This window comes from Enhydra lutris, unplaced genomic scaffold, assembly GCF_002288905.1.
Source record: "Enhydra lutris kenyoni isolate GAN:26980312 unplaced genomic scaffold, ASM228890v2 scaffoldscaffold9, whole genome shotgun sequence".
Taxonomy (NCBI): domain Eukaryota; kingdom Metazoa; phylum Chordata; class Mammalia; order Carnivora; family Mustelidae; genus Enhydra; species Enhydra lutris.
Genome location: NW_019154093.1, coordinates 11,070,114 through 11,095,248, shown reverse-complemented (window position 1 = coordinate 11,095,248; position 25,135 = coordinate 11,070,114). Strand labels below are relative to the sequence as shown.

Genomic DNA, 25,135 nt, shown 5'->3' with positions numbered 1-25,135 from the left:
CCCACTTTAAGACTTAAATCACCCCCAAATGACTTGTGTTATTTGATCAAAGAGTCTCAACTAGTCTGTTTAGCCATAGCCCACGTGGGAAAGAGGAAAATAGGAGATGGAACTATAAAGTAGCACTAGTTACAAAGGAGGACCCAAGTGCCAGGCTTTGGTTTATCACGAGTAGTGGCAGTGGGATAGAGATAAGGGGAACTCCATTACTATTTTACAGAATCACTGAAACTGTAATACGTTTGGTAAATGTTTACCAAATTGAAAAATGAACATGTACAAAGCCATGTGGTCCTAATCTTGGTGCTCAGTTTTCTCAGACATGAGCAATGCTAATTAATGCTTTCATTCATTAATGCTTATTAGAAAGTCACATCCTACCTCTTTTCTGTCTTCCTCCGTGTGTTAACTGTAACTTGCTAACATAACCATCCTGTAAAAGGCTGTGTGGTTGACCATCCATGGTACACCCTGCCATCCTGAGAACCCTGACTCAATTGTCCGTGTTCCTCCATCCCATCAGAAGGGCTGCAGCCACAATTTTACTTGCTATGACAAGTGTATTGGCCTCCTTAAAAGGGACTCTCACTGATCAGGCAGCTCCAGCCTCAGAATTAGGGACTGGAGTAGTTGGTGGAGAAAGGGTTTCTCCTTCTCCGGCTGAGATTTTGGTGGGCTTAGCTTCAGGAAAATGCAGATTCTTCTCTGGCTCCAGGACGGCAAGCACCACTCTTCCTGGGGCTGCAGCTCAGCTGGTACTTCTGGGCTAAGTTACTGAGACAAACGGATACTTCTTTGATGATTAAAAGGGCAGTTGGTCCAGCACATGCTTCAGCATCAAGTGGGTCCTACAGTTCTCTATCTTGCTGGTAGGAAAACAGATCAGTCCAACCTCTCTATAAAGGCCAGTTTGGCAATATCCATCATAAAAATGCACATGCCCTCTAGTAAGAGATTCCAGTTCTCAAAATTTACCCTACATGTCTACTTATGTGTCTGAGAAATTTAAAAAATGTTTAAGACTATTCATTGCAACTAAAGAATGGAAATCCAAAAGTCCATCCATAGTGAACTGGCTAAATAAATTAAAGTACATCCAAACCACAGAATACTATGCAGTTGTAAAAAGGAACTAGTAGGCACTTTATCCACTAATATGGAATGACTTTCGTGATAAATGGTTAAATGATAAAAGTAAAGTGCAGATGTGTTATGCTTAAAAAGAAAAACTCTTCATTTGTATTCTCTTGGATACAAATACAAAAATCTCTGGAAGGGTGCACAAAAAAAATTAGTTATAAAAAATTGTTGCCTCTATAAAAAATTTGGGGATGTAGGAAAAGGACTTCCCTTATATGACTGTCTATGCCTTTTGAGCCTTACCCCATTTTTAAGTTTCCCCATTGAAAAAATAAAAGTTTACTTAAAAAATAGGGGTGGTGACATTTTCAACAGTTCATCCCAATTGTTAGTCTATAAATCAGTGAATGGCCATGGAGAACAACTGATCCACCATGAAATCAGAAAGATAACAATTAAGTGTGCACTCTCCATAATGCTGAATTTAATTTGAAGGACCATCCTTTATTCTTGATTAAGTATTTTGTCTGGAGGTGTTAGTAGATAGTAGTTATTGGTGTACTGTTTATTTACATAATGGGCAAAATTAAAAGCTGGCATCATGATACCAATTACTCAAATTCAGAATCCTGGAATTTAAAAACACAGAATCATTGATTTAGAGCTGGCTTTTGTTCTCATGTTGAGTAATCGACTCTCACACGTTATTTCGAAAGGCATTCCTCCTGTGTATCTCATGGTGTCGGCTAAGTGATGAGTTGTAGCTGAAGGCTTTTCCACACTCATTACATTCATAAGGTTTTTCTCCAGTGTGGTGTCTCTGATGTTTCTTAAAGGAGGAATCATGCCGGTAGGCTTTTCCACAGCGGCTGCATTCATATGCTTTCACTCCTGTATGAACAGTTTTATGGTTGCTAAGGTGTATCCTCTGCCTAAAGGCTTTTCCACATTCCTTGCATTTATAGGGTCTCTCCCCAGTATGGATTCTCTGGTGATGTGTTAGATACGCTCTATGACTAAAGGTTTTACAACACGCGGTGCACGCGTAGGGCTTCTCCCCAGTGTGAATTCTTATGTGTTCACTAAGGTGCCTGACCTGCCGGAAGGTTTTCCCACACTCATTGCACGTAAAAGGTTTCTCTCCAGAATGAGTTCTCAGATGCTGGATCAAGCTGATGTTCTGGCTGAAAGCTTTCTGACATTTATCACACACGTAGGGTTTCTCTCCAGTGTGAGTTCTGTGATGCTGATTAAGAGATGAGCGATGTCGGAAGGCTTTGCCACATTCTTCACATTCAAAGGGTTTCTCGCCAGTATGGATCCTCTGGTGCGTAGTCAGGGATGCACTTTGACTGAAGGCCCTTCCACACTCCTTACACCTGAAAGGCTTTTCACCAGTATGAATTCTCATGTGTTCAGTGAGATGAATGGGTTGTTTGAAGTTTTTTTCACATATGTTACATTCATAGGTTTTTGTTCTTATGTAACTTGGATGATTGATCAGGTCTAACTTGTATTTGTTCCTCTTTCTAGGTGTATCACATTTACGGTGCCTCTGCTCTATAATAACGTTTGAACTAACAATATTTTCCCCAAATTTGTTAGTTTCTTGGCCACTCTTCTTGTGGGTCAGGATGGCTTGTCTTACATCTCTCCCATGGGCTTCCTGGTGCCTTTCTAAGTCACTATCATATTTAGAGACTTTTCTCAGTGTGGAATAAATGCCATCATCTCTCAGGAACCCTTCCATCATAATGCCATGATAAAACTGTTCCTGTAAAATGTTCTTTGCAGTTGATGCATCAGTTTCTGTTTTAGTCCTCAAGTCTGAAAGAAAGGGAAAGAAATGCAAGTAACTCCTATTCATTATGCTTTGAAAAATCAATTATTGCAATGAGTAGGAAATAGAAATTAGGATAACTACACATATTACGTATGAGGTTCTGATTACAGTTGACCCTTAAACAACACGGGGGTTGGGATACCAACCCCAAGGCAGTAAAAAAAAATCCAAGTAGAACTCTTGACTCCCCCCCAGAACTTAACAACTAGTAGCCTCCTGTTGCCTAGAAGCCTTACTGATAAGTCAATTAATAAATTTTTTTATGTTATATGTATCATACACTACAGTCTTACAATAAGGAGAAAATGTTAAATTATAAGGAAGAAAAAATACATTTATAGTGCTGTGAAAAATCCACATATAAGTGGACCCACGTAGTATAAACCAGTGTTGTTCAAGGGTCAACTGCATAATTGAATATGGTGATGCAACCATGGAAGGTAATGGGAAGTTAAGAAACAGTAAATAAGAAAAATGTGTGATTTAATATACAGAGTAAAATTTGAGCACATTAGACCTATTCTTTCTAATATTAAATTATGATATTTCAGAGTGATGGCTTATGAATATCTTTTTCATTGACAACTACTGTTAGAAAACCATCTCCCCACATGAGCAGCAGCAGGAGAAGCTCGTTCAAAAAATAAGGTCTGAACCAAGAACTTTCATAAAAACATTAAGCTTTTAGGGACGCCTGGGTGGCTCAGTTGGTTAAGCAGCTGCCTTCGGCTCAGGTCATGATCCCAGCGTCCTGGGATCGAGTCCCACATCGGGCTCCTTGCTCGTCAGGGAGCCTGCTTCTCCCTCTGCCTCTGCCTGCTATTCTGTCTGCCTGTGCTCGCTCTCTCTCCCTCTCTTTCTCTGACAAATAAATAAATAAAATCTTTAAAAAAAAAAAAATCTTAAAAAAAAAAAAAACATTAAGCTTTTAGTGAATTGTATTAATATTTACATTGTTCTACTTTCTGTGGTTATTAGTCTGTCCCTAGAAAGGAGATTTGTAAGAAACCCCAACTATGTTGCTATTACTGCTATGTTCTATGAAAACATCTTTTATCTTTTTTGGTGGGGGAGGGGAGTAACAGAGGGGGAGGGAGAGACACAATCTTTTTTTTTTTTTACTATTTTATTTTTATTTATTTATTTGAGAGAGAGAGACAGTGAGAGAGAGCATGAGCGAGGAGAAGGTCAGAGGGAGAAGCAGACTCCCAGTAGAACTGGAGCCCGATGCGGGACTCGATCCCAGGACTCCAGGATCATGACCTGAGCTGAAGGCAGTTGCCTAACCAACTGAGCCACCCAGGCACCCCGAGAGACAGAATCTTAAAAAGGCTCTACTCCATGCCTGGCGGGGCTCAATCTCACAACCCTGAGATCATGACCTAAGCCAAAATCAAGAGTCAAACACTTAACTGAACCACCCAGGTGCCCCTGAAAATATCTTTTAACCTTTAAAATTCTGACTAGCTTTTTTTTTTTTTTTTTAAGATTTTATTTATTTACTTGACAGATAGAGATCACAAGTAGGCAGAGAGGCAGGCAGAGAGAGAGAGGAGAAAGCAGGCTCCCCGCAGAGCAGAGAGCCCGACGCGGGGCTCGATCCCAGGACCCTGGGATCATGACCCGAGCTGAAGGCAGAGGCTTTAACCCGCTGAGTCACCCAGGTGCCCCCTGACTAGCTTTTTTACCTGATAATTTGTTTATATTACCAATGTTTCAATTGACAGAGCTGTATCCTGAAAGGTATAACTTCTTATAAGATTTTTTTGTTCAACACAAAAGGATCATTAGTACTTCCAAATTCTTTTTTTTTAAAGATTTTATTTATTTATTTGAGAGAGAGAGAGAGTGAGAGAGCCAAAGAGGGGAGAAGGTCAAAGGGAGAAGCACATTCACCGTGGAGCTGGGAGCCCAAAGCGGGATTCAGTCCCGGGACTCCAGGATCATGACCTGAGCCAAAGGCAGTCGCTTAACCAACTGAGCCACCCAGGCGCCCCAGTACTTCCAAATTCTTAATGACTAAAGGCAATAATAGAGTCTATGTTCTGTAGGCTTCTTATTCTAGTCCTGAATATGGGAGGCAGAAGAGAAGAGGACAGGGAAAGAGAGAAGTTGAAAAAGAGAAAACCCAAGAGAATATATAAACAAATTATTAGAATTAATAATGGAGGAAAACAAGGTGGCTGGCTATAAGATCAATATATAAAATCAAATATGCTATTACACACCAACAACAAACAGAAAACATAATTTAAAAATATACTATCAGGGCACCTTGGTGGCTCAGTCATTCAAGCATCTGCCTTCGGCTCAGGTCATGATCCCAGGGTTCTGGGATCGAGCCCACATCAGATTCCCTGCTCAGCAGAGAGCCTGCTTCTACCTCTCCCACTGCTTGCCACTCCACCTACTTGTGCTCTCTCTACGTCTCTATCAAATAAGCAAATAAAATATTTAAAATAAATAAATATATTTTTAAAATATAATATATACATTATCTATGATAGCAAAATATAAGGTCTTCAAGATGAACCTAAAAGGTGTAATTTGAAGGAAAACCTTCATAGGGAAAATACTGAAACTTTATTTTTAAAAACGTTAGGAAATACCAATAAATGGGGCAATATACCATGTTTCTGGAATAATAAAACTCAGTATCATAATATTAATTCCCCCCAAAGTTGATCTATAAATCCACTTCTATTCCAATCAAAATATCACTGGAGTACTTGTGCACATGCACATACTGTGTGTGTGTGTGTGCGTGTGTGTGTGTGAGAGAGAGAGAGAGTGTGTGAAATCTGATGCACTCATTTATATGGAAAAAGCAAGAGGCTAAGAATAACCTGGACAATTCTGAAGAACAAAATGGGAGAACTACCTCTATCAAATATGCAGTTTCACAATGAAATACAGTAATTAGCTTGCCATTAGAGTAGGGCTAGAATAGAAAAACAGAACAGAATGCAGAGTGCCTACAACAGATCCAAGTATATAAGGAAGCTTGAGAGGTAACAGACTGTCATTAACTATTAAATAATGGTTCCTGGACTGATCATCCATGTGGAGAAAGTCAAAGTAGATCCTCACCTCATACTAAATATCAAATGATTCCAGGTGAATGAATTCCAAATATGAATATCCAAATTTTTAAATTTAAGACAATAAATATTACATCATTTTTCTATGGTCCAGAAAAGAGATAATAATAGAACAATTGGCAAAGGACATAAACAATTTACATACGAGAATTCTGGATGGTCAATAAACATGAAAAGTATGCTCCTCTTACTAGTAATCAGGAAAATGAAAGACACAACAAGATACCATACTCACCCGTAAATTCACAATAATTTTATTTATTTAATTTTTAAAAACTTTACTTATGGGACGCCTGGGTGGCTCAGTTGGTTAAGCAGCTGCCTTTGGCTCAGGTCATGATCCCAGTATCCTGGGATCGAGTCCCACATCAGGCTCCTTGCTCAGCAGGGAACCTGCTTCTCCCTCTGCCTCTGCCTGCCTCTCTGTCTGCCTGTGCTCGCTCGCTCTCTCTCCCTCTGTCCCTGACAAATAAATAAATAAATTAAAAAAAAAAAACAACTTTATTTATTTGAGGGGTGGGGTCAGAGGGGAGAAGGAATCTGGAGCAGACTCCACTCTGAGTGTTGAGTCTGAGATGGGGCCTGATTCCACGGCCCTGAGATCCTGACCTGAGCTGAAATCAAGAGTCGGATGTTCAACTGACTGAGCCACACAGGCACCCCTACGATAATTTTAAAATTTGCTCTGGAAACTCTTAAAGCTTGCTGATGGGAGTACAAATTGGTGCAACTGCTTTGTAGCACAACAAAATGAAGGTGCATATATACCATGACCCAACAATTTTGCTCCCACCAGACATCTCAGAAATCCTTGCCTATGTACACAGGAAGACAATGCATCTTGGTAACCCTCAATCTCAGAAACAATATAAATGCATATTAATAGGAAAATGGCTAAATAAATTGTGGTTAATTGATTCAATGGAAAAAAAGAACTAGAGCAACACAGATAGCAACCATGTTGAATGAGAGAAGTAAGTAGAAGTATATACACGATTTATTGAAAGAATAAGAACATGCAAAACAAAATTATATATTGTTTTGGGATATACACATGTAATAAAAGTATGAAGACACATGTGAAAATGACTATATTTAAACTCTGAAGAGCTGGTTATTTGAAAAGGTAGGAGGGTCACAGCAGGGCTTTAACTCTTTTTTATCTTAATCTAGTTGGAAGCTACATAGAAGTTTGTTACAATGTTCTCTATCCCTTACTGAACACCTAAAATATTTCATAATAAAACAAAATTTAAGGAGATGGTTAAGGACCACTGAATTTGGGGAGAAAGTATCCTGTGGTAATTTCTCTTGCAAGAATTTTCATACAGTAGTTACAAAAATACAAAAGATACATGAGTTTAAAAGACAGTGAGAATCAAAGCTGAAATTGTAAAATGGAAGTTAGCAAAAAGTGGAAATAGAATGCAAGAGAGAAAATTAAAGATCTGTCAAATGCAGTGAGAGTCCTGAAAAGAGGTGTTTCCTGTGAGGAGAGACCATGCACAACTTACTGCTTAGAGAAAGGAGCTTTCAATTCAGAGGTCAGGATACTGAAGAAAAGAGGGAAAGTCAAGTTTAACCTTAATGAAGACAAGATTCCCTTCCCTCCAACTCCGAAGAGACTGTTGCAAGGTCAGGTGAAGGAAACGGAGGGCGGGGTGAAGTCAGGTTTAGAGCATGTCCTGTCCAGGGGCTGTGGGAAGAATTCAGGGACTCGGGCCTACATATTAAAATGTACTACCTGTCTGAGTCTCACCGGAACTGGGATCTTCTGGGACTTCTTTCTCTGTCATCCATGGTTCTTGTCCTTTCTCCAACTGGGATATCACACTAGGTTTGGAAAGTTGATATCCTGCTTATAAAGTAAAAAGAAGAAGAAGAAGAAGAAGCATGAATGCTTATGTTGGGTTCTAAGAACCATCCCCAGAATGTCATTCTAGTCCTCTGATATTCAGGGTCTCTAAAGATGGAAAGGGGCACCACAGAATGTCTTTCTATTCTAGCTCTACCAAGTAAAGCTGTATCCCCAAGGAATGAGACATCTCTAATACAAAACCCGAGGCCAGGGGCACCTGGGTGGCTCAGTGGGTTGAAGCCTCTGCCTTCGGCTCAGGTCGTGATCCCAGGGTCCTGGGATCAAGCCCCACATCAGGCTCTCTGCTCAGTGGGGAGCCTGCTCCCTCTCTCTCTCTCTCTCTGCCTGCTTCTCTGCCTACTTGTGATCTCTGTCAAATAAATAAATAAAATCTTAAAAAAAAAAAAAAGAAAGAAAGAAACCCAAGGCCAAACTCCAGGGAATCCACAACATTTGATAATTTAGAAATAATGACTCTCCTGTAATGGGCAGGTTTTCTGGGTGACTGTCTCACCCGTCCTTACCCACTGAGACCAAGTTCCCATAGTTCTCCAGCATCACCTCCCGGTACAGATTCCGGTGAGCAAGGGGCAGTTGTCCCCATTCCTCCTGGGTGAAGTCCACGGATATGTCCTTAAAGGTCAACAGTTCCTAGAATATTGAATATATTCCTTTTCAGAGAGAGTCCACCTCCATCAAGGTCCAAAGAGTTCTGAGAGAATTCTAAGTTCTGAGAGATTCTAAACTAGTTCTACTGGAAGCCTCCTCTGGAAGTGGTTGAAAATCCTCTAGAGATTATCATCAATAAATACTTAGAAAAACAGATGGTCATACGTGCCTTCGAAAAAAATTAAGCAGGATAAGGGAGGAAGATGGAGAACATGGTGAGGGGAGAGGACGATCTTCTATGCAGGATGGTAGGGGAAGGCCTCTCGAAAAAGGTGGTATCTGATCAGAGACATGAATTCAGTGAGGGAGAGCTCTGTGGAGATCTGAGGGGACAGCATTCCAGGCAGGTACAAAGGACCTAAAACAAGAGCATCCTTGGCTTGTCTCAGGAATAGTAGAGTGAATAGCATCAATGGTGGAGGGTGGTGAAGGAAGGAGTAGGAGATGAGATTAGAGAGGCTTCGGAGGGGGGAGGGAAGGAGAGAGAGGCTTTCAACCCTTATTGTCATGAAACCAATGCATTCCTGCTGAGCTTACATTCTGGGTACCCACTGGAGTTTAATGCAAAGATGAACAAAGCCGTCTGGAACTGCAGTCTAACCCCTTCCTAGCTAAAATACTCGAAGATCTAAAAAAGATCAGTGCCCCCCCCTACCCCAGCTGTGATGGCACAGGCTTTTGCAGTTGGGGTTAATCAGAAGTGAACTCACCAAATAAAAGTTATTTCAGCCAGAGCTCTAGGGGGAATATGAATAATCAGGCCCCCACCTTAACCGCCAGACAGAGGAAAGGGCTTAGTCTCCTGGAAATAAACAGAACTAAACAAACTATATTTCATCCCCCACTGTCCTTTAATACCCAATATCTGAACTACTAAAAAAAACAAAAAAAACAAAACAAAAAAAAAACCTGTTACAGTTATGTGAAGGAGGAAGAAATCTGATCTATAATCAAGAAAACAAAAATCAATAGAAGTAAACCCATAGGTGACCAAGTCATTGGAATTAGCAGACAAGAACTTTAAAGCAATTATTAAAATATATGTTAAAAATTTACAGTAAAGTATGGATAGAGGGGCACCTGGGTGGCTCAGTTGGTTAAGCATCTGACTCTTGATTTTAGTTCAAGTCATAATCTCAGGGTTGTGAGATCATGCCCAGTGTCAGGCTCTGTGCTGGGTGTGGAGCCTGCTTGAGAGCCTCTCTCTCTCCCTTTCCCTCTGCCCCTTCCTGCCCCTGCTCGCTCTCTAACTCAAAAAAAAAAAAAAAAAAAAAAAGGTTAGAATAGGTGAAAACACAGGAAATTGAGGAAGAGAGAGAAATGCTAAAGAATTAAATGAAAATTCTACAAATGAGAAAAATCCACTGAACGGACTTAGTGGCAGACTGAACCCTGACAAAGATGAGATCTATGAAACTTGAAACTCGAGAGGTCAATAGATATTATCCAAACTGAAGCAAGAGGAAAACAACAAATAACCCAGGATAATACCAAGTAGTTTAATACACCTGTAATTAGAATCTCAGGAGATAAAAGAATGGGCAGAAAAAATACTAAGAAACAAACGCTGAAAATTTTCCAAATTTGACAGAAAAAAAAAATCTAGCCACAGATCCAAGAAGCTCAGCAAACCCTCAAAAGAATAAATGCAAAGAAAATCATCCCTGGGCACATCGCAGTAAAACTGCTGAAAGGCAAAGACAAAAGGGAAGATCAGAAGAAGGCAAGAAAGGAGGAACAGAAAAACAAGAGAAGTTGGTATAAACAAATAGAAAGGCATGTCACCTAAAGGGAGAGAATAGTAACAGCTGACTTTTTATTCAAAACAGTACAAGCTAAAGGATCGTGGAACACTTTTAAGTGCTGAAAAGAAAATAAAAAAGGCACCCTAGAGTTCTATATCCAGCAATATATTCTCAAGGAGGAAGACAACAGAAAAAGACAACCTTTTCTTAATTTCTTTTTCCTTTAAAGATTTTATTTATTTGAGAGAGAGAGAGTGAGTGCATGTGAGCATGAATGGGGAGGAAGGGCAGAGAGAAAGGGAGAAGCAGGCTCCCTGCAGAGCAAGGAGCGCAACATGAGGCTCAATCCCAGGATCCTGGGTCCATGACCTGCACTGCGGGCAGACGCTTAACTGACTGAGCTACCCAGGCACCCCTCCTTTTCTTAATATCTTAAGAACAATTTACTATGAAAAATAAAAATAAGGGGAGCCTGGGTGGCTCAGTTGGTTAAGCTGCTGCCTTCGGCTCAGGTCATGATCCGGCGTCCTGGGATCGAGTCCCACATCGGGCTCCTTGCTCAGCGGGAGCCTGCTTCTCCATCTGCCTCTGCCTGCCACTCTGTCTGCCTGTGCTCACTCTGACAAATAAATAAATAAAATCTTTTAAATAAATAAATAAATAAATAAATAAAAATAAAAATAAGAGGGGAGTGTGCTCTCAGTGGGGAGCCTACCGGATTCTCTCTCTCCCTCTGCCCTCCCCTCTGCTTGCATGCACACGTGCGATCTCTAACATAAACAAATCAATCTTTTTTAAAAATAAGAACAATGTACTGTGGAGTTTATAACCTGTAAAGTGAAATGTATAACAATATACAAAGAATGGGAACGAGTAAATGGAAATATGAGGTTTTCATACCGTATGTGAAATAGTATAATAGTAATTCAACTGTGATATGTTAATAATGTGTATTGCGATGGCCAGGACAACCACTAAACGCAAATCAAACAAGTATAGCTAAAAAGCATTCAGGGGACATAAAGTGGAATACTAAAAAACTATGCAATCCAAGAGGACGCAGAAGAGGATCAAAGAAACAAAGACGGGTGAACAGCAAACGAAGACCAAGAATATACACTTAAATCCAAACATATCAAGGATTATGGTGACTGTAAATGCATGAAACAAGCAAGACATGGCTATGTGGAAGGTCGCGCTCTAAATATAAAGACGCAGATAAGGTTAAAAGCAAAAGAATTGAAAAAGCTATGCCCTACAAGCAGTAACTAAAGGAACACTGGAGGAACTATAGTTAAATTAGACAAAGCAGACTGAGGAGAAGGAATATTATGAGCCATACAGAAGACACAGCTTATAAACTGTCAGTTCATCAAGAAGGCAACCATTGGGGCACCTGGGTGGCTCAGTGGGTTAAGACTCTGCCTTCGGCTCAGGTCATGATCTCAGGGTCCTGGGATCAAGCCCCGCATCAGGCTCTCTGCTCAGCGGGGAGCCGGCTTCCCCCAACCCTCCCTGCCTCTCTGCCTACTTGTGATCTTTCTCTGCCAAATAAATAAATAAATTCTTAAAAAAAAAAAAAAAAAAAAGAAGGCAACCATCCTAGGCATTAACTCATCTGATAACAGAACCCAAAACAGAGCTGACAGAACTAAAGGGAGATAGAGACGAAACCACAATATAATTTTAATACTCCTTTCTCAGTAACTGATACAAGTGGGCAGAAATGTATCAAGGATTCAGATTGGAACAACCTATCAGCCAACTTAAACTAACAGACATTTATAGAACACTATAACTATCAACCGCAGAATATAAATTCTTTTTTAAACTTTTTATTTTGAGATATAGATTCCCATAGAGTTGTAAGAAATAACACAGACACACATAGTGAAAAGAAGGGGAACAAGAACGCCAATGTTCATAGCAGCAATGTCCACAATAGTCAAACTGTGGAAGGAGCTGAGATGCCCTTCAACAGATGAATGGATAGAGAAGATGTGGTCCATATATACACTAGAATATTACTCTGTCATTAGAAAGGATGAATACCTACCATTTGTATCAACATGGATGGAACTGGAGGGTATTATGCTAAGTGAATGAGTCAAGCCGAGAAAGACAGTTATCATACGGTTTAACTCATATGTGGAACATAAGGAATAGCACTGAAGACAATAGGGGAAGGGAGAGAAAACTGAATGGGAAGAAATCAGAGAGGGAGACAAACCATGAAAGACTCTGGACTCTGGGAAACAAACTGAGGGTTGCAGAAGGGAGGGTGGGGTGGGGATGGTGTAAGGTGATGGGCATTGAGAAGGGCACGTGATCTGATGAGCAATGGGTGTTATACACAACTAATCAATCAGTGAACACTACATCAAAAACTAATGATGTACTATATGTTGGCTAATTGAACTTAATAAAAAGAATATTATTCTGGGTGAAAAAAAAATAACACAGAGATCCCATGTACTCTCTACTCAGAATGAAGCAAAGTTTTGATTGGAAAGGGGCAAGAGGGAACTTCCTGAGATGATGGAAATGGTCTATATTTTGGTTACAGGGTATATACATATGCCCAAATAGAACTATACACTTTCTTAACTATATTTTCCTATACTTAAATTGTAGCTCAATTTTTAAAAAATTTTATTTTTTCCTAGCACTAAGAATCCCATCAGTTTTTTGATAAATGTCAAGAGGCAAGGAATTTCAGACTGTGCAATGTAAAGATACTCTTTAAACAATTAGATTATTGTAACTTCTTCCTTATTGCTGTAAATAACTCTGAAATGCATTTCAATCCTAGAAGGAATCAGCATCTGAATCAGCTGACGAAACTGGGATTGTAAACAGCTAGAAAAAATTGCCCCTGATCACCAAGCAAATAAATACAAGAGAAAAGTTCAAATCCTGTACCATCTAACTTCAGAACCCCAGTTCTTTTCACTTAAAACTCTTCTGTCATTGAAAAACATCTGATCTTTAACAGTTTTCCTTTCTCATTCATTCTATAATTTTCCTCCTGTTTCTCCTATTCTTCCAGGAGGCAGTGAGGACAGCCCGTGAGAACTGCCCATCCTGTCTAAAGTGTGTGCTGTGTGGCCAGACCACTTCTTCCCCATTTGCTTCTCCTTTGGTTGAAGTTTGACCTCTGTTCCTAATACTCAAGTTCACCAGTGACATGTGTTTGGCACTTAAGAATGTCAGAACCTTCTCCCTTAGTAAAGTTTGGTTCTGAATAAATACTCAAAATACTCCAAAAATACTCCAAAAATATTGAATATGAAATATTGACTATGAAATACTCAAAAAAAATTGACATACATCTTAGACTCCAAGTAATATCTGTTTGTTTTTAGGGGCTAGAATTCTATCACTCATTTCGCTTTCTCTACAGAAATCAGCACAACGTTAAATCTAGATGTTGGTCACAAACAAGAGTTAATAGGAGGGAAGTGGGGCACCTGGGTGGCTCAGTGGGTTAAAGCCTCTGCCTTGGGCTCAGGTCATAATCCCAGGGTCCTGGGATCAAGCCCCATGTTGGGCTCTCTGCTCAGCAGGGAGCCTGCTTCCTCCTCTCTCTCTGCCTGCCTCTGTGCCTACTTGTGATCTCTGTCAAATAAATGAATAAAATCTTAAAAAAAAAAAAATAGGAGGGAAGCTACCATGAGTAGGGGAATGGCCACCATTGCAGCCCAGTTTTCTGTATAAGAGCTCCCTATGTTGAATCTGTTAGCCTCAACACCCTCTCACACTCAAAAAAAAAGGCAAGTTAAAGCCCTAAAAACCAAACAGCATGTCAAGAAAATGAAAGGAAACCAACCCACCTGGGATTCTGCTGCTCGGGACCTAGACATGACTTCATCCTTCAAACTTTCTTCCTGGGTCTCATCAGCATCCTGAGATAGCAGCGCTAAAGAAGGGAAAGAGCTATGAGGCGTGCATCTCCCCATAGCTCCCAAATAGAAAAACTGCCTCCAGATCTGCTGAACCTGGCTTTTCTCTCAAAACATTCACAAAGAGGGACACTTAGGGCAACTCAGAGCAGTCGGAGCCTCCTTAATGAGGAGGGTCCACAGTGTGTTGTTTTGGGCATTAACATGTCCCAATGGTCAACGCTGGTCCAAAAGCACAGATCTATCAGGCCACTCCTCTGTTCAAAGGTTTCTGACAAGAAAGAAAAATCCAAACACTTCCCATCACCTTCAAGGTGCTCTATGACTCACCAGAAGCATCCTTTCCCAGCGTTAGTTTCTGCTATCCACCATCCTTCATCCATCCTACACATACGCTGACCACATTCTTGGCCCTCAGTCAGACTAGGATAGTACCCACTCTCTGAACCACTCTTTAAGGCAGTCATTTCTGTACCCCTCCCCAAATTGTCCACAAGAAATTTAGACATCTTTCAAGGCCCAAGTCAATGCTATCTGCTTTGTGAAAATTTCTCCAATAAATACAATCAAAAGAATATTTCCCGTCTCTTGTCTTCCAAAAGAAGTTTACCATAGCACTTTCTTAGGCTACTTTCTATTATTTTGACCTGGTTATGTGTCTATCTCCATCAATTAATAATAAGCACTGGAGATCATTATTCATTTTGCCATCGGTCAAGATCCTTAGCAAGGTCCCTGCCTCCTGCAGCGAGAATCGGTATCAGCTGGACTTGAAGTGTTAAAGGCATGAACTAAGAGACCACGTGAGACACAAAAATTCCTGTGTCCATGTATCTGTCCTGACCAGACCACCAGATAATGTGTAACCTTGGACTTGTTTCCCACTGACCTCCTATAAATTGAGAGTCATCAAGCATGTCATTCCTTCCTCTCAGAAGAAAAGAAATGCTCCTTTTGAAAAACATTGGCTTTGGGCCAGAATGACCAGAACTTATGAAGGAAGACTTTGGGAGGGCTTTAGGGAGTGGAAACCTTTGACCCCACTGTCTGGGAATCCTATATACTTGGGAGCCACTGTTGTGTGCTGGATCTGAGGACTGGAGACGGGAGCAGCATGGAGCACATGGAAACAAGGAGCCCATGCTGAGAGCCCCACATTTCCTCTCATAGCGATCCCCTTCCCAAAAGTCACAAGCATGAACCCCAAAGACCTGCTTTCCCCCAATTTTCTCCCCAAGAAACCACCTCAGCGAAGTGTGTACCTATCTTTTCACACACAAAATGTGAATTCTTCTTTCCCCATTCCCCTCCATCAGCCTATTCTCACCTTCTCCTTCAAACATCTTAGTCACGTCCTCCCACAAGGGCGCCCCCTCCTTGGTCTTCTTTGGATGGCGCAGCTTCACCCAGGTGCTGGCCTCCGTGGGCAGGGTGATCAGGAGCTGCTGTAGCATGATGGTGCCCACCCAACAGAGCTTGTCCACTTCTGGTGAGAAAAACCGCCAGAACCTCTATTGAAAGGCTTCACAGGTGTGTCGTCTCCTCTGAGCACAATCTCCTGCCCTCGGAACTTTGGCGTGTCCCTGTGGCACCAGAGGTTGGGGGCTCCTAGAGGCTCAGGTGACTTTAACTCTGAAAAACTGACTTCTCTCTTAGATTAAGTACAGCCACCCTGGGAGGCAGCCATTTGAGTAGGTTTGAGTGCATGCCTCTATATTCTTCTAGAGGAGCAAAAGGCAGAAGAGGAATCCAGAAGCACCCAACACACAGTCAGAACTCCAGAACATGCAAAAATATATTTCAAACTGCAAAAGATCCAAAAACAAAGATTTGGCATCAATGTGGGAATAAGTATGATCAATGCTCTTGGATGCGGCTGTCTCCCAGTTCCATATGCACATACAAGCGTAGACGCTGCCTTGACGTCCCTCTTTGTGAGTTGCATGCATCTTCTGCCTGGATACAGGTTTTGGAGTTAAGAGAGCAAGCTTTGAAATCAGACAGCGTGGGCTAGCATCCTGACACATGGACTTAAAGGCTCTAAGGCACTTCAACTCTCTGAGCTTCAGTTTCTTCATCTATAAAATGGGTATAACAATTCTACTTTATAGCGCTGTAATACGAATTGAAACAATGTCAGGCAAGCAGAAAACCCCTAATAAATATTACTATAAACCTTTTGTTTTAATGCTGCATCACAGCATTATCTTTTCAAACTACTTTTTAAAAACAACTAGAGACTTCAATTTAAAGTTCAAGTGTCAGGGCACCTGGGCGGCTCAGTGGGTTAACCGCTGCCTTCGGCTCAGGTCATGATCTCAGGGTCCTGGGATCGCGTCCCGCATCGGGCTCTCTGCTCAGCAGGGAGCCTGTCCCCCCCCACCGCCCTCTCTCTCTCCAGCTGCCTCTCTGTCTACTTGTGATCTCTGTCAAATAAATAAATAAAATCTTAAAAAAAAATAAAGTTCAAGTGTCATAAGGCTGGAATAATCACATAGCTGCATGTTCACATGCCCAAAAAGCGCCAGACATATCCCCACCCACGCAGATGGCCAGCAGCTGGCAAGTCCTTCTAACCTGGTAAGATGCCTCCTGGTTTCAGAGATGTTAAAATGGGGGAGGAGGATGTGTTCAGACGGAGGAAGTACAGTATGCTGAGTATCATGAGGACTACTGCAGAACTGTTTGTAACAGGAAAATCTGGAAACAACTCAAATCTATCACCCCAACCAACGCCCTGGGGTTCGAGCAGGTGCCTCCGCAGCGACCTGGTCCAGCACATTTGGCTCCCCACGTACAGTCCGAGTTCCGAGCAAAGGGAGCCGGCCCAACTTTTTGAAGTTTGTGAGGAAGGGTACGTAGCTTACGGGCCCCCCCCTACCCGGCCCCAAGCTGCGCCTGCTCGATGCACAGAAAGTAGCTGCATCCCGCAGGCTGGAGCACGTGGAAATATCCTGCCCCGAATACATAAAAGTAAACGTCTAGTTACCAAGTGGGGAAACTTTCCAAGCATCATTTGGAAGCTGGCCCTCCTCACTGCTCCCGGCCGTGTCTCCCCGGGACAGAGGCTGCGGCCCCGCGAAGCCTCAGCAGCTTGGCCCTGGACGCTGCTGTGATCCGGGACGCAGCCGCAAGAGCGCTCGCTCCCGAAGCTTTCCGCGCCACAGAGTGTCTCTTCGGTGGAGCCAGAGGTAGCAGATTTTGTTCTTCCCCAGCCCTCCTAGACCACATGTCCCCGCTCACCAACGATTCTCCGAAACACGCCCCCACGTTCCCGCGGGCTCCCGAAGGAAGCCCGCGGGACCTCGGCCTCCGCCCCGGACGCAGGGTTTCTCCCGGTTTCCCGCGGAGCCTGCCTAAGGCCGGCCGCCGCACCGCATCGCGCCGCCGCCCTCCCAGAAGGCCTTCCGCGGCCGCGCGCCCGGGAGCGGGGCTCCGGGGGCCGCAGTGGGAGGGCTGCCCGGACCCGGCTTCTCCCAGATGCGGGCGAGGATATACCTCGCTGGCTGTCGCTCTGACGCCGGGCCGGCGGCGGTGGCCGACTCCACCCGCCGCCCCGCCTCGTGGGCCGCAGCCCCGGGTGTCCTGGCGCCTTCGTCCTCCCGCCGCGCCCCGCCGTCGCCCGCGGCGCCAATTGCCCCCGCGCCGCCCCTCTCGCCCCCGGTCCGGCCACCACAAGCTGCTGCGCAGCCACCCTCTCTGCGCGCGCGTCTTCCGGCGGCTCTGCACGCCCAGCCGCGGGCTCCGCCCCCGAGGGGCCGCCCCGAGACCGCCCTCTCCCGGGAAGCCGGCGCGCCCGAAAACCCGGAGCCGGAGCGACGGAGCGTGCCCGGGGAGCCCAGACCCAGGGGCAACCGCCAGCCCGCCCACTGTGGGCGGGGTCAGCCGGCAGCCGGAGGGACCACGTAGCCCGCCCGCTTCACCGGTGGGGAAATCCCTTCTTTGTCATTCTGTCATTCATTCGTTCAGCAACTATCTGGAGTGTCTACCATCGGTCCCGTATTGTCACAGGTTCTGAGCATAGAGCAGTTATCAAAATGGTCCCTGTTCTCTTGGTTCTTCATTCGTGAGGAATTAAATAGATAATAACGTTGAGCAGAAATTCAACCCAGTGCAGCTGAAGATCTAACTAGCTTTATTGATTCATGAATGGGGTAGCATCCCATCTAGCAAGTAGAGGGGAGCACTACAAGTGTACGAAATAGAAGGTTTTTGGTGGGGGGGAGGGGAACACAAGGAGGTTATTAGCAAAAGAAAAGAAAGGATAGTTCCAGGTAAGGTCACCTTCTTTTAAGGGTTAGAGCTGGGGGTCTAATTAGGTGGATTACCTCATTTACCTTTGGGGGATGGAGAGGGCCCATGTGTCATATTAGCTCAGTGGTGCCAGATCACAAAATTCCTGGATGACTTGTTAAGACTATATTTTGGGGGGTGATTGGAATTGCAATTAGCTTAGCTATTAAGTCCTGGTTTAATGACTTGACCTCAGTGGCCCCATTTTGAGCCTGTGGTTTTCTTTTTAACAATAAAAACTAGAAAAATCAATATAATCCCAGCTGATGGTAAGGGCTATGAGGGAGCAGCCTGTGGAAATAGGATAATGAGGACTTTGTCTTTCTGATAATAGTGGAGCTAGAATATTTATATTAACCCACCTCAGAAAACAATAACATAAAAACTGAAGTCTGGGGGTGCCTGGGTGGCTCACTCAATTGAACATCCGATTCATGGTTTTGGCTCAGGTCATGATCTCACGGTTGTGAGATCAAGCCCCACATCAGGCATGGAATCTGCTTGACTCTCTCTCTCTCTCTCTCTCTCTCATTGTCTCTCTCCCTCTCAGAAAAAAAAGAGTAAAAGCCTGGAATATATATTTTTTAATGTTCTTAAAGGAGTGCACTGGTTTGCTAGGACTGCCACAACAAAATACCACAGACTGGGTGGCTTTAAACAACAGACATGTATTTTCTCACAGTTCTGGAGGCTAGAAGTCCAGGAGCCAGGTGTCAGCAGAGATAAGGAAACTGAAGGGACTCCATTTTAGGAAGGCTCTATCTCTGCTGTTTCTTTGCTAGGCCCCATGTACTCGTGTTTCATATTTCACCTTGCATCTGAGTAAACCAAAGAAGCTCCATGTTCCCACTCCAAGGGGGAGAAGCAAGAAAGTGAATCATCCCCTGAGTTTCATCCTAGGCTCCCACATACCTGATAACATCAGAGAAGAACCGAATCCTGAGCTCCACGACATTAGGCTTTGAACAAACCTCTGCCAACACTGGCATCCATACCCCCTGTTTTCAGTGATTTATAGGACAACGGCTATTGTTCACCTGACACCTTTAATCAGACCTGGATTCCTAAAGGAACACATATCATGGACCTCTTTCCAGTATAAACACTCAACCCCAAGCAACACAGAGACTTGCTTCTCCTTTTCTGAGTCTCCCAGACACTCCGTCTACTACACTCTATCACTTCCATTATTCAATAAACTCTGCTCTCCCTTCCTCCTGGCTTGAGTCTGATTTCTATCCTGTGCAAAGTGGAAGACTCTCTTGGCTGGTCCTGCAAGGACCCCTCTGGGTCCTCAGACCAGGCCTGCCTACGTCAGCAGAGTTGGTTTCTCCTGAGGTCGTACTACTTGTCTGCAAATGGCAGCCTCACTCTGTGTCCTCACGTGATCTTTCCTCTGTGTGCTTACAGGCCCCTGGTGTCTCTCCGTGTGTCCAAATTTCCTCTTATAAGGACACAGGTCAAGTTGGATTACAGCATACCCTAATGACTCACTTTCTCTTAATCACGTATTTAAAGTGATTAATAAATTTAATCAGTTACATTCTGACGTACTAGAGATTAGGATTTCAGCATATGAATTTGGCAAGCGCCGGGGAGGACACAGTTCTACCGATAACGAGATGTCTAAGAGATGGCAAAAAAGAGAAAGTCAGGATCCAGGAGGTAATCCAACTTGTAAAATGATCTTTTGCCCTGAGGAAAGTTGTTAACGACATATATATATGGAGTGGAGGGTGTTTGCAGCTGCACGACTAAAAGCTGGGTAGGGGGGGCGCCTGGGTGGCTCAGTGGGTTAAAGCCTCTGCCTTCGGCTCAGGTCATGATCCCAGGGTCCTGGGATTGAGCCCCGCATCGGGCTCTCTGCTCAGCAGGGAGTCTGCTTCCCCTCCTTCTCTCTCTGCCTGCCTCTCTGTCTGCTTGTGATCTCTGTTAAATAAATAAATAAAATCTTTAAAAAATAAAAATAAAAGCTGGGTAGGGAGGGAAGGAAGGACGTGACCAGTAAAAGTCAGTGAAGAAGTGATTGGTACAAGTGGGTTGGAAGAATTTTTCCAACTGTGTACAAGAGTGTGTCCACTGGGAAAAAAAAACACAAAAATGGGGGGGGTTGTAAAAAACACATAACATAAAACTTACCATATTAACCACTTTTAAGTGTACAGTTCCATAGCATTAACTATACTCATATTGCAAAACACACGTCCAGAACTTTTTCAGACTTTTGAAAATCTGAAACTCTATACCCATTACACAAGAACTCCCCCTGTTCCCCTTCCCCTAGTCTCTGGGAATGTCCATTCCACCTTATGTTTCTATGAACTGGACTACTTTTGATACTTTATATAAACAAAATCATATGATCTTGTCTTTTTTAAAGACTTATTTATTTTAGACAGAAAAAGAGAAAGAGCATGGTGAGTGGAGTGGGGAGGAGCGGAGGGGGAGGAAAAGAGAGAAAGAATCACAAGCAGACTCTCCACTGAGCATGGATCCCAAAGCAGGGCTCAGTCCTATGACCCTGAGATCAGGACATGAGCCAAAACTAAGAGTCAGACACTTAACCGACTCAGCCACCCAGGCGCCCCACAATGCTGTCTTTTTACATCAACATTTTAACATTGGTATATCTGTCCGGGTTCTGTCATGTTTGTTTTCTTTATACATCTCTATGATTTCATAAATGAGCATTTATTTTTTTATAAGAAGCAAAAAATCCATAAAATGCAATATGAATAGTTTCTGGGCTTGAGCAGTTATGTGTACTTAGCATAATAAACCTGTTGTGTAGTGTCTATTACAAATGCCTCTTGACAGATGAAAAAAATAGGATGAAGTTTGACTAAGATCACAAGGCTAGGGATGGTAGAGTTGGAATTTAAATACATATTTTATGATTCCTGAATGCAAATTCTACCACTCTGCTATGAAGGCTTAGGATCTGAGCACAACATAATTGGTGAAAAACAATTCCAGTTCCAAAGGCAGGTAAACCATGATTCTAATTATGTAAAAGCACACACAAAGAAGACTCAAGATAACAAAAGTAATCCTCTATGTTATCCCTGTAATGAAGGAGGGTGAAACATTATTTGAGCTCTATATTATTATATACTGAATGGTCCAGGTTGGTGCTCCCCCCCCAAACACCAACCATGAGTAAATATTACATTTTCAGTATTCTGAGAAAATTAGTGAAACCTGTAACCAATATGTTAATGGGACTAATTGTAGCTGCAGATTTATGTGTGCAACTGCAACTTTTTACCCTTTTTGTTTGCCTTTAAATTTCCTGGACTCTCCTGGGAGAGGCAGATTTGAAATGTGCCTCTCATTTTGCCCCCTCTCGAATAACCCTTTTCTCGCTGCATACTCAATGCCTGCTTGTCTTTGCTATCCATTAGGTGGATGAATTTGGGCTCGGTTACAAATTTGGTGAGGAGCTATTTGTGTATGTTTCATTGGCCCTCAGCCTGTAACATGATGAGTCCTAGCCCTTACCTAAGTTCTTTGTCCTGGGGAACACCCCCAGCCAGTCCCCGCCCCATGGGGCACCTCTTGCTTAATTTAACTTATGTGGCAAGGAGACAGTTTGGGGTTTGGTTTGGACAGAGGTCTCTGGGTGAGTATTTTATATGGAAGGCATGCGAGCTTCTTTCTTTCTCCCGTTTGGTTTAAATCTTAGATCTCTTCCTCCCATTCAGATGCCTCCAAATAGGGGGTTTGGGCTCTCTTAGCCTCCTTTTCTAAAATGTTGGTGAGGAAGCTGTTTGGTTGGGTCAGTGAAGCCCTGACTTTTTGGGAGGAACCAACGTTCACAGAGGTTGGGCCTCATTTGGTTGGTTTGTTGTTGCATATTTTGGTGTCTTTGGATAACACTTGCTATGTTCTCACTGGAAAATGGGAAATGACAGGGGCACCTGGGTGGCTCAGTGGGTTAAAGCCTCTGCCTTCAGCTCAGGTCATGATCCCAGGGTCCTGGGATCGAGCCCCACATCGGGCTCTCTGCTCAGCAGGGAGCCTGCTTTCCTTCCTCTCCCTCTGCCTGTCTCTCTGCCTACTTGTGATCTGTCTTTCAAATAAATAAATAAAATCTTTAAAAAAAAAAAAAGAAAAAGAAAATGGGAAATGACAATTTGACCCCACATGCAGACCTCTGGGCTGTATTCTCCAAAACTGGGCATTTTTTCATAATGTTGCTTGGCCACATACAGAGAAAAATGACCAATGAATGGATCCTTCCATTATAATCTCGTCTTACCACTAGATTTGTTTTGCAAAAAGGAGACATCTGGAAATTAGGCCTTTAAGATTTTGCTTGCATCTTGTGTACTTGTGTGTCCATGAATACTACAAATGTGAGATATTTTCTCTACCCCAGGGTGGTATTGCTAAAATTAACTTATAAAAGAGCTTTATTTAGTTGGCTTAAATAAGTGCTTGTAGGAGTTGGGCATTCTAAAACTCAAAGATAAAAACTAACCCAAATGATTTATAAGTTCACATGATTTTGGAAAATATTCAGTATTTTTAAAAAATTTTTATTTTTTTTAATTTCTTTTCAGTGTTCCAGAGTTCATTGTGTATGCACCACACCCACTGCTCCCTGCAATACGTACCCTCCACAATACCCACCACCAGGCTCATCCAACCTCCTACCCCTCTCCCCTGCAAAACCCTTAGTTAGTTCCTCAGAGTCCACACCCCAATGTTCATAGTAGCAGTGGCCACAGTTGCCCAACTGTGGAAAGAACCAAGATGCCCTTCAACGGACGAATGGATAAAGAAGATGTGGCCCATATATACTATGGAGTATTATGCCTCCATCAGAAAGGAAGAATACCCAACCTTTGTATCAACATGGATGGGTCTGGAAGAGATTATGCTGAGTGAAAATATTCAGTATTAAAGCTAATTTAAGGTTGTTAGCTTAATCAAATGGACACATCTTTAGAATTATCAGCATTATATATTATGTACAATTTCCATTCTGCCTGTGTTTACTGAAATTCAAATAAGTTCATGTTATCTGCATTGCAAAATTTGTCAAGAAAGGGGGAAAAAAAAACTTGGAACTTTGTCTGATGCCTCATGAAGTTATGGGTGATTTAAGAACAAATAAACAAATGCGATGCAAGGAAAGTGAGACTGGTTATTTAAAGAGAGGAAACTTAGGATAAATACCTGAACGTAAAAAGTTAAGTTGTATGTTTGTGAGAAGGGAATCTGGAAAGGAATTTTGCACGTGGTCAGGACTAAGATTGTGGAGATTAAAATGTAAGAAAGTTTACTAGGGAGTGATCACCACGTGGAGAAGAGAAGGGGGAGTAGGAGAGCAAGATGAGGCAGAAGTTGAGTGGTCATACAATATCAACAGAAGCCTTCGTTGACGCTGAGGAGTTCTAAAAGTTGGATTACCCTTCAGAACCATCCTAAATTGGGGCCAAAGGGCTGGACTTTTATAATACTCATTGGATGTAACAACCTGGGCAGAGGGTATTATTCCCTTTGACAAGGCAGGTGTCTTCGGTTAAGGCAACCCCCCCCCTTTTTTTAAGATTTTATTTATTTGACAGAGATCACAAGCAGGGAGAGAGGCAGGCAGAGAGAGAGAGGAGGAAGCATGCTCGCCGCTGAGCAGAGAGCCCGATGCGGGGCTCAATCCCAGGATCCTGGGATCATGACCTGAGCCGAAGGCAGAGGCTTTAACCCACTGAGCCACCCAGGCACCCTAATAAAGTTGATTTTAAAGTTCACATGGAAAAATAAATGTACAGTTACTGGTGTGAAAATCCTGAAAGAAAAAGACAGAGAGAGGCTTTAACCCACAGAGCCACCCAGGCGCCCCCAGTTAAGGCAACCCCTGATGGTCTGTGAGAGCTGAGGACTATCAGCCACATTCCCTGCAGCAGAGTCCTTCAGTCCTAATGGGGATTCTGGTCTGCACATCACAGCACCCAATGCAAAATCTCAGATCCATGCAGCACCCTGCATGTCCTTGTTTCAGTAAGTATATATCAACATGGGAGATGACAGGAAGAAGGAAGATCTGCATGATTTTTTTAAAAAGTTCATCTTGTTGGGGCACTTGGGTGGTTCAGCCAGTTAAGCACCTGCTTTCAGCTCAGGTCATGATCTCAGGGTCCTGGGATCAAGCCCGGGGTCCGGCTTCCTGCTCAACAGGGAGTCTGGTTCTCCCTCTCCCTTTTCCCCTCTGCTCCTGCTCTTGCTCTCTCTCAAATAAATATTTTTTTTAAAGTTCCTCTTGAGTTTTAATATTGGAAGTACAGCAGTTTAAGATTGGAATTTAGTTTTTCTCTGTTAAAATGGCAGTTTTTTAGGTTATTAGTATACGTTGTAAACAAAGATTATTCTGTATTTTGAAACAGCCTAGAAAAACAATGTTTCCATGTTTTGTCTTTAAAATGGAATATTCTCAACATTAAGCTAAATTTTATTAACAATGATGTAATCCTCTGCATTTATCTTTAGAATCTTATTGCCACCTTAGCTAACTAGATTATTTTTTCTAAGATTTGAGAGCGAGTGAGCGATGGGAGAACTGGCAGAGAGAGAGTGAGAGAGAACCTCAAGCAGACTCTCCACTGAGCATGGAGCCTGACACAGGGCTTGATCTCATGAAC

The 25,135-nt window shown here is 42.8% G+C and overlaps 1 protein-coding gene across 4 annotated transcripts; it reads right to left on the bottom strand.

The window, feature by feature from the left end:
- Window positions 1-1,316: 1,316 nt before the first annotated feature.
- LOC111143250 (ZFP69 zinc finger protein) lies at window positions 1,317-17,333 on the bottom strand. Of its 4 annotated transcripts, none has more exons than XM_022496863.1 (6): window positions 16,776-17,333; window positions 15,526-16,154; window positions 14,130-14,215; window positions 8,407-8,533; window positions 7,769-7,882; window positions 1,317-2,907 (listed from the first exon to the last, which is right to left on the bottom strand). In XM_022496863.1, exons 2-6 carry the CDS (start codon window positions 15,650-15,652, stop codon window positions 1,778-1,780), a joined length of 1,584 nt encoding a protein of 527 aa, XP_022352571.1. In that variant the 5' UTR covers window positions 15,653-16,154; window positions 16,776-17,333; the 3' UTR covers window positions 1,317-1,777. The 4 variants fall into 4 exon arrangements, with proteins under 4 accessions (XP_022352571.1, XP_022352573.1, XP_022352572.1 ...); XM_022496865.1 differs by having other exon boundaries at window positions 7,784-7,882; XM_022496864.1 differs by having other exon boundaries at window positions 7,769-7,879.
- Between the last annotated feature and the right edge of the window lie 7,802 nt (window positions 17,334-25,135).

Excerpts from the sequence above, each read along its gene's own strand:
- LOC111143250 (XM_022496863.1), bottom strand. The coding sequence starts at position 15,652 with ATGCTACAGCAGCTCCTGATCACCCTGCCCACGGAGGCCAGCACCTGG. Across the intron at positions 14,216-15,525 it reads TAAGATGTTTGAAGGAGAAG|CGCTGCTATCTCAGGATGCT; the intron begins GTGAGAATAGGC and ends TCCCTTCTTTAG. Across the intron at positions 8,534-14,129 it reads CCCGAGCAGCAGAATCCCAG|GAACTGTTGACCTTTAAGGA; the intron begins GTGGGTTGGTTT and ends TCAATATTCTAG.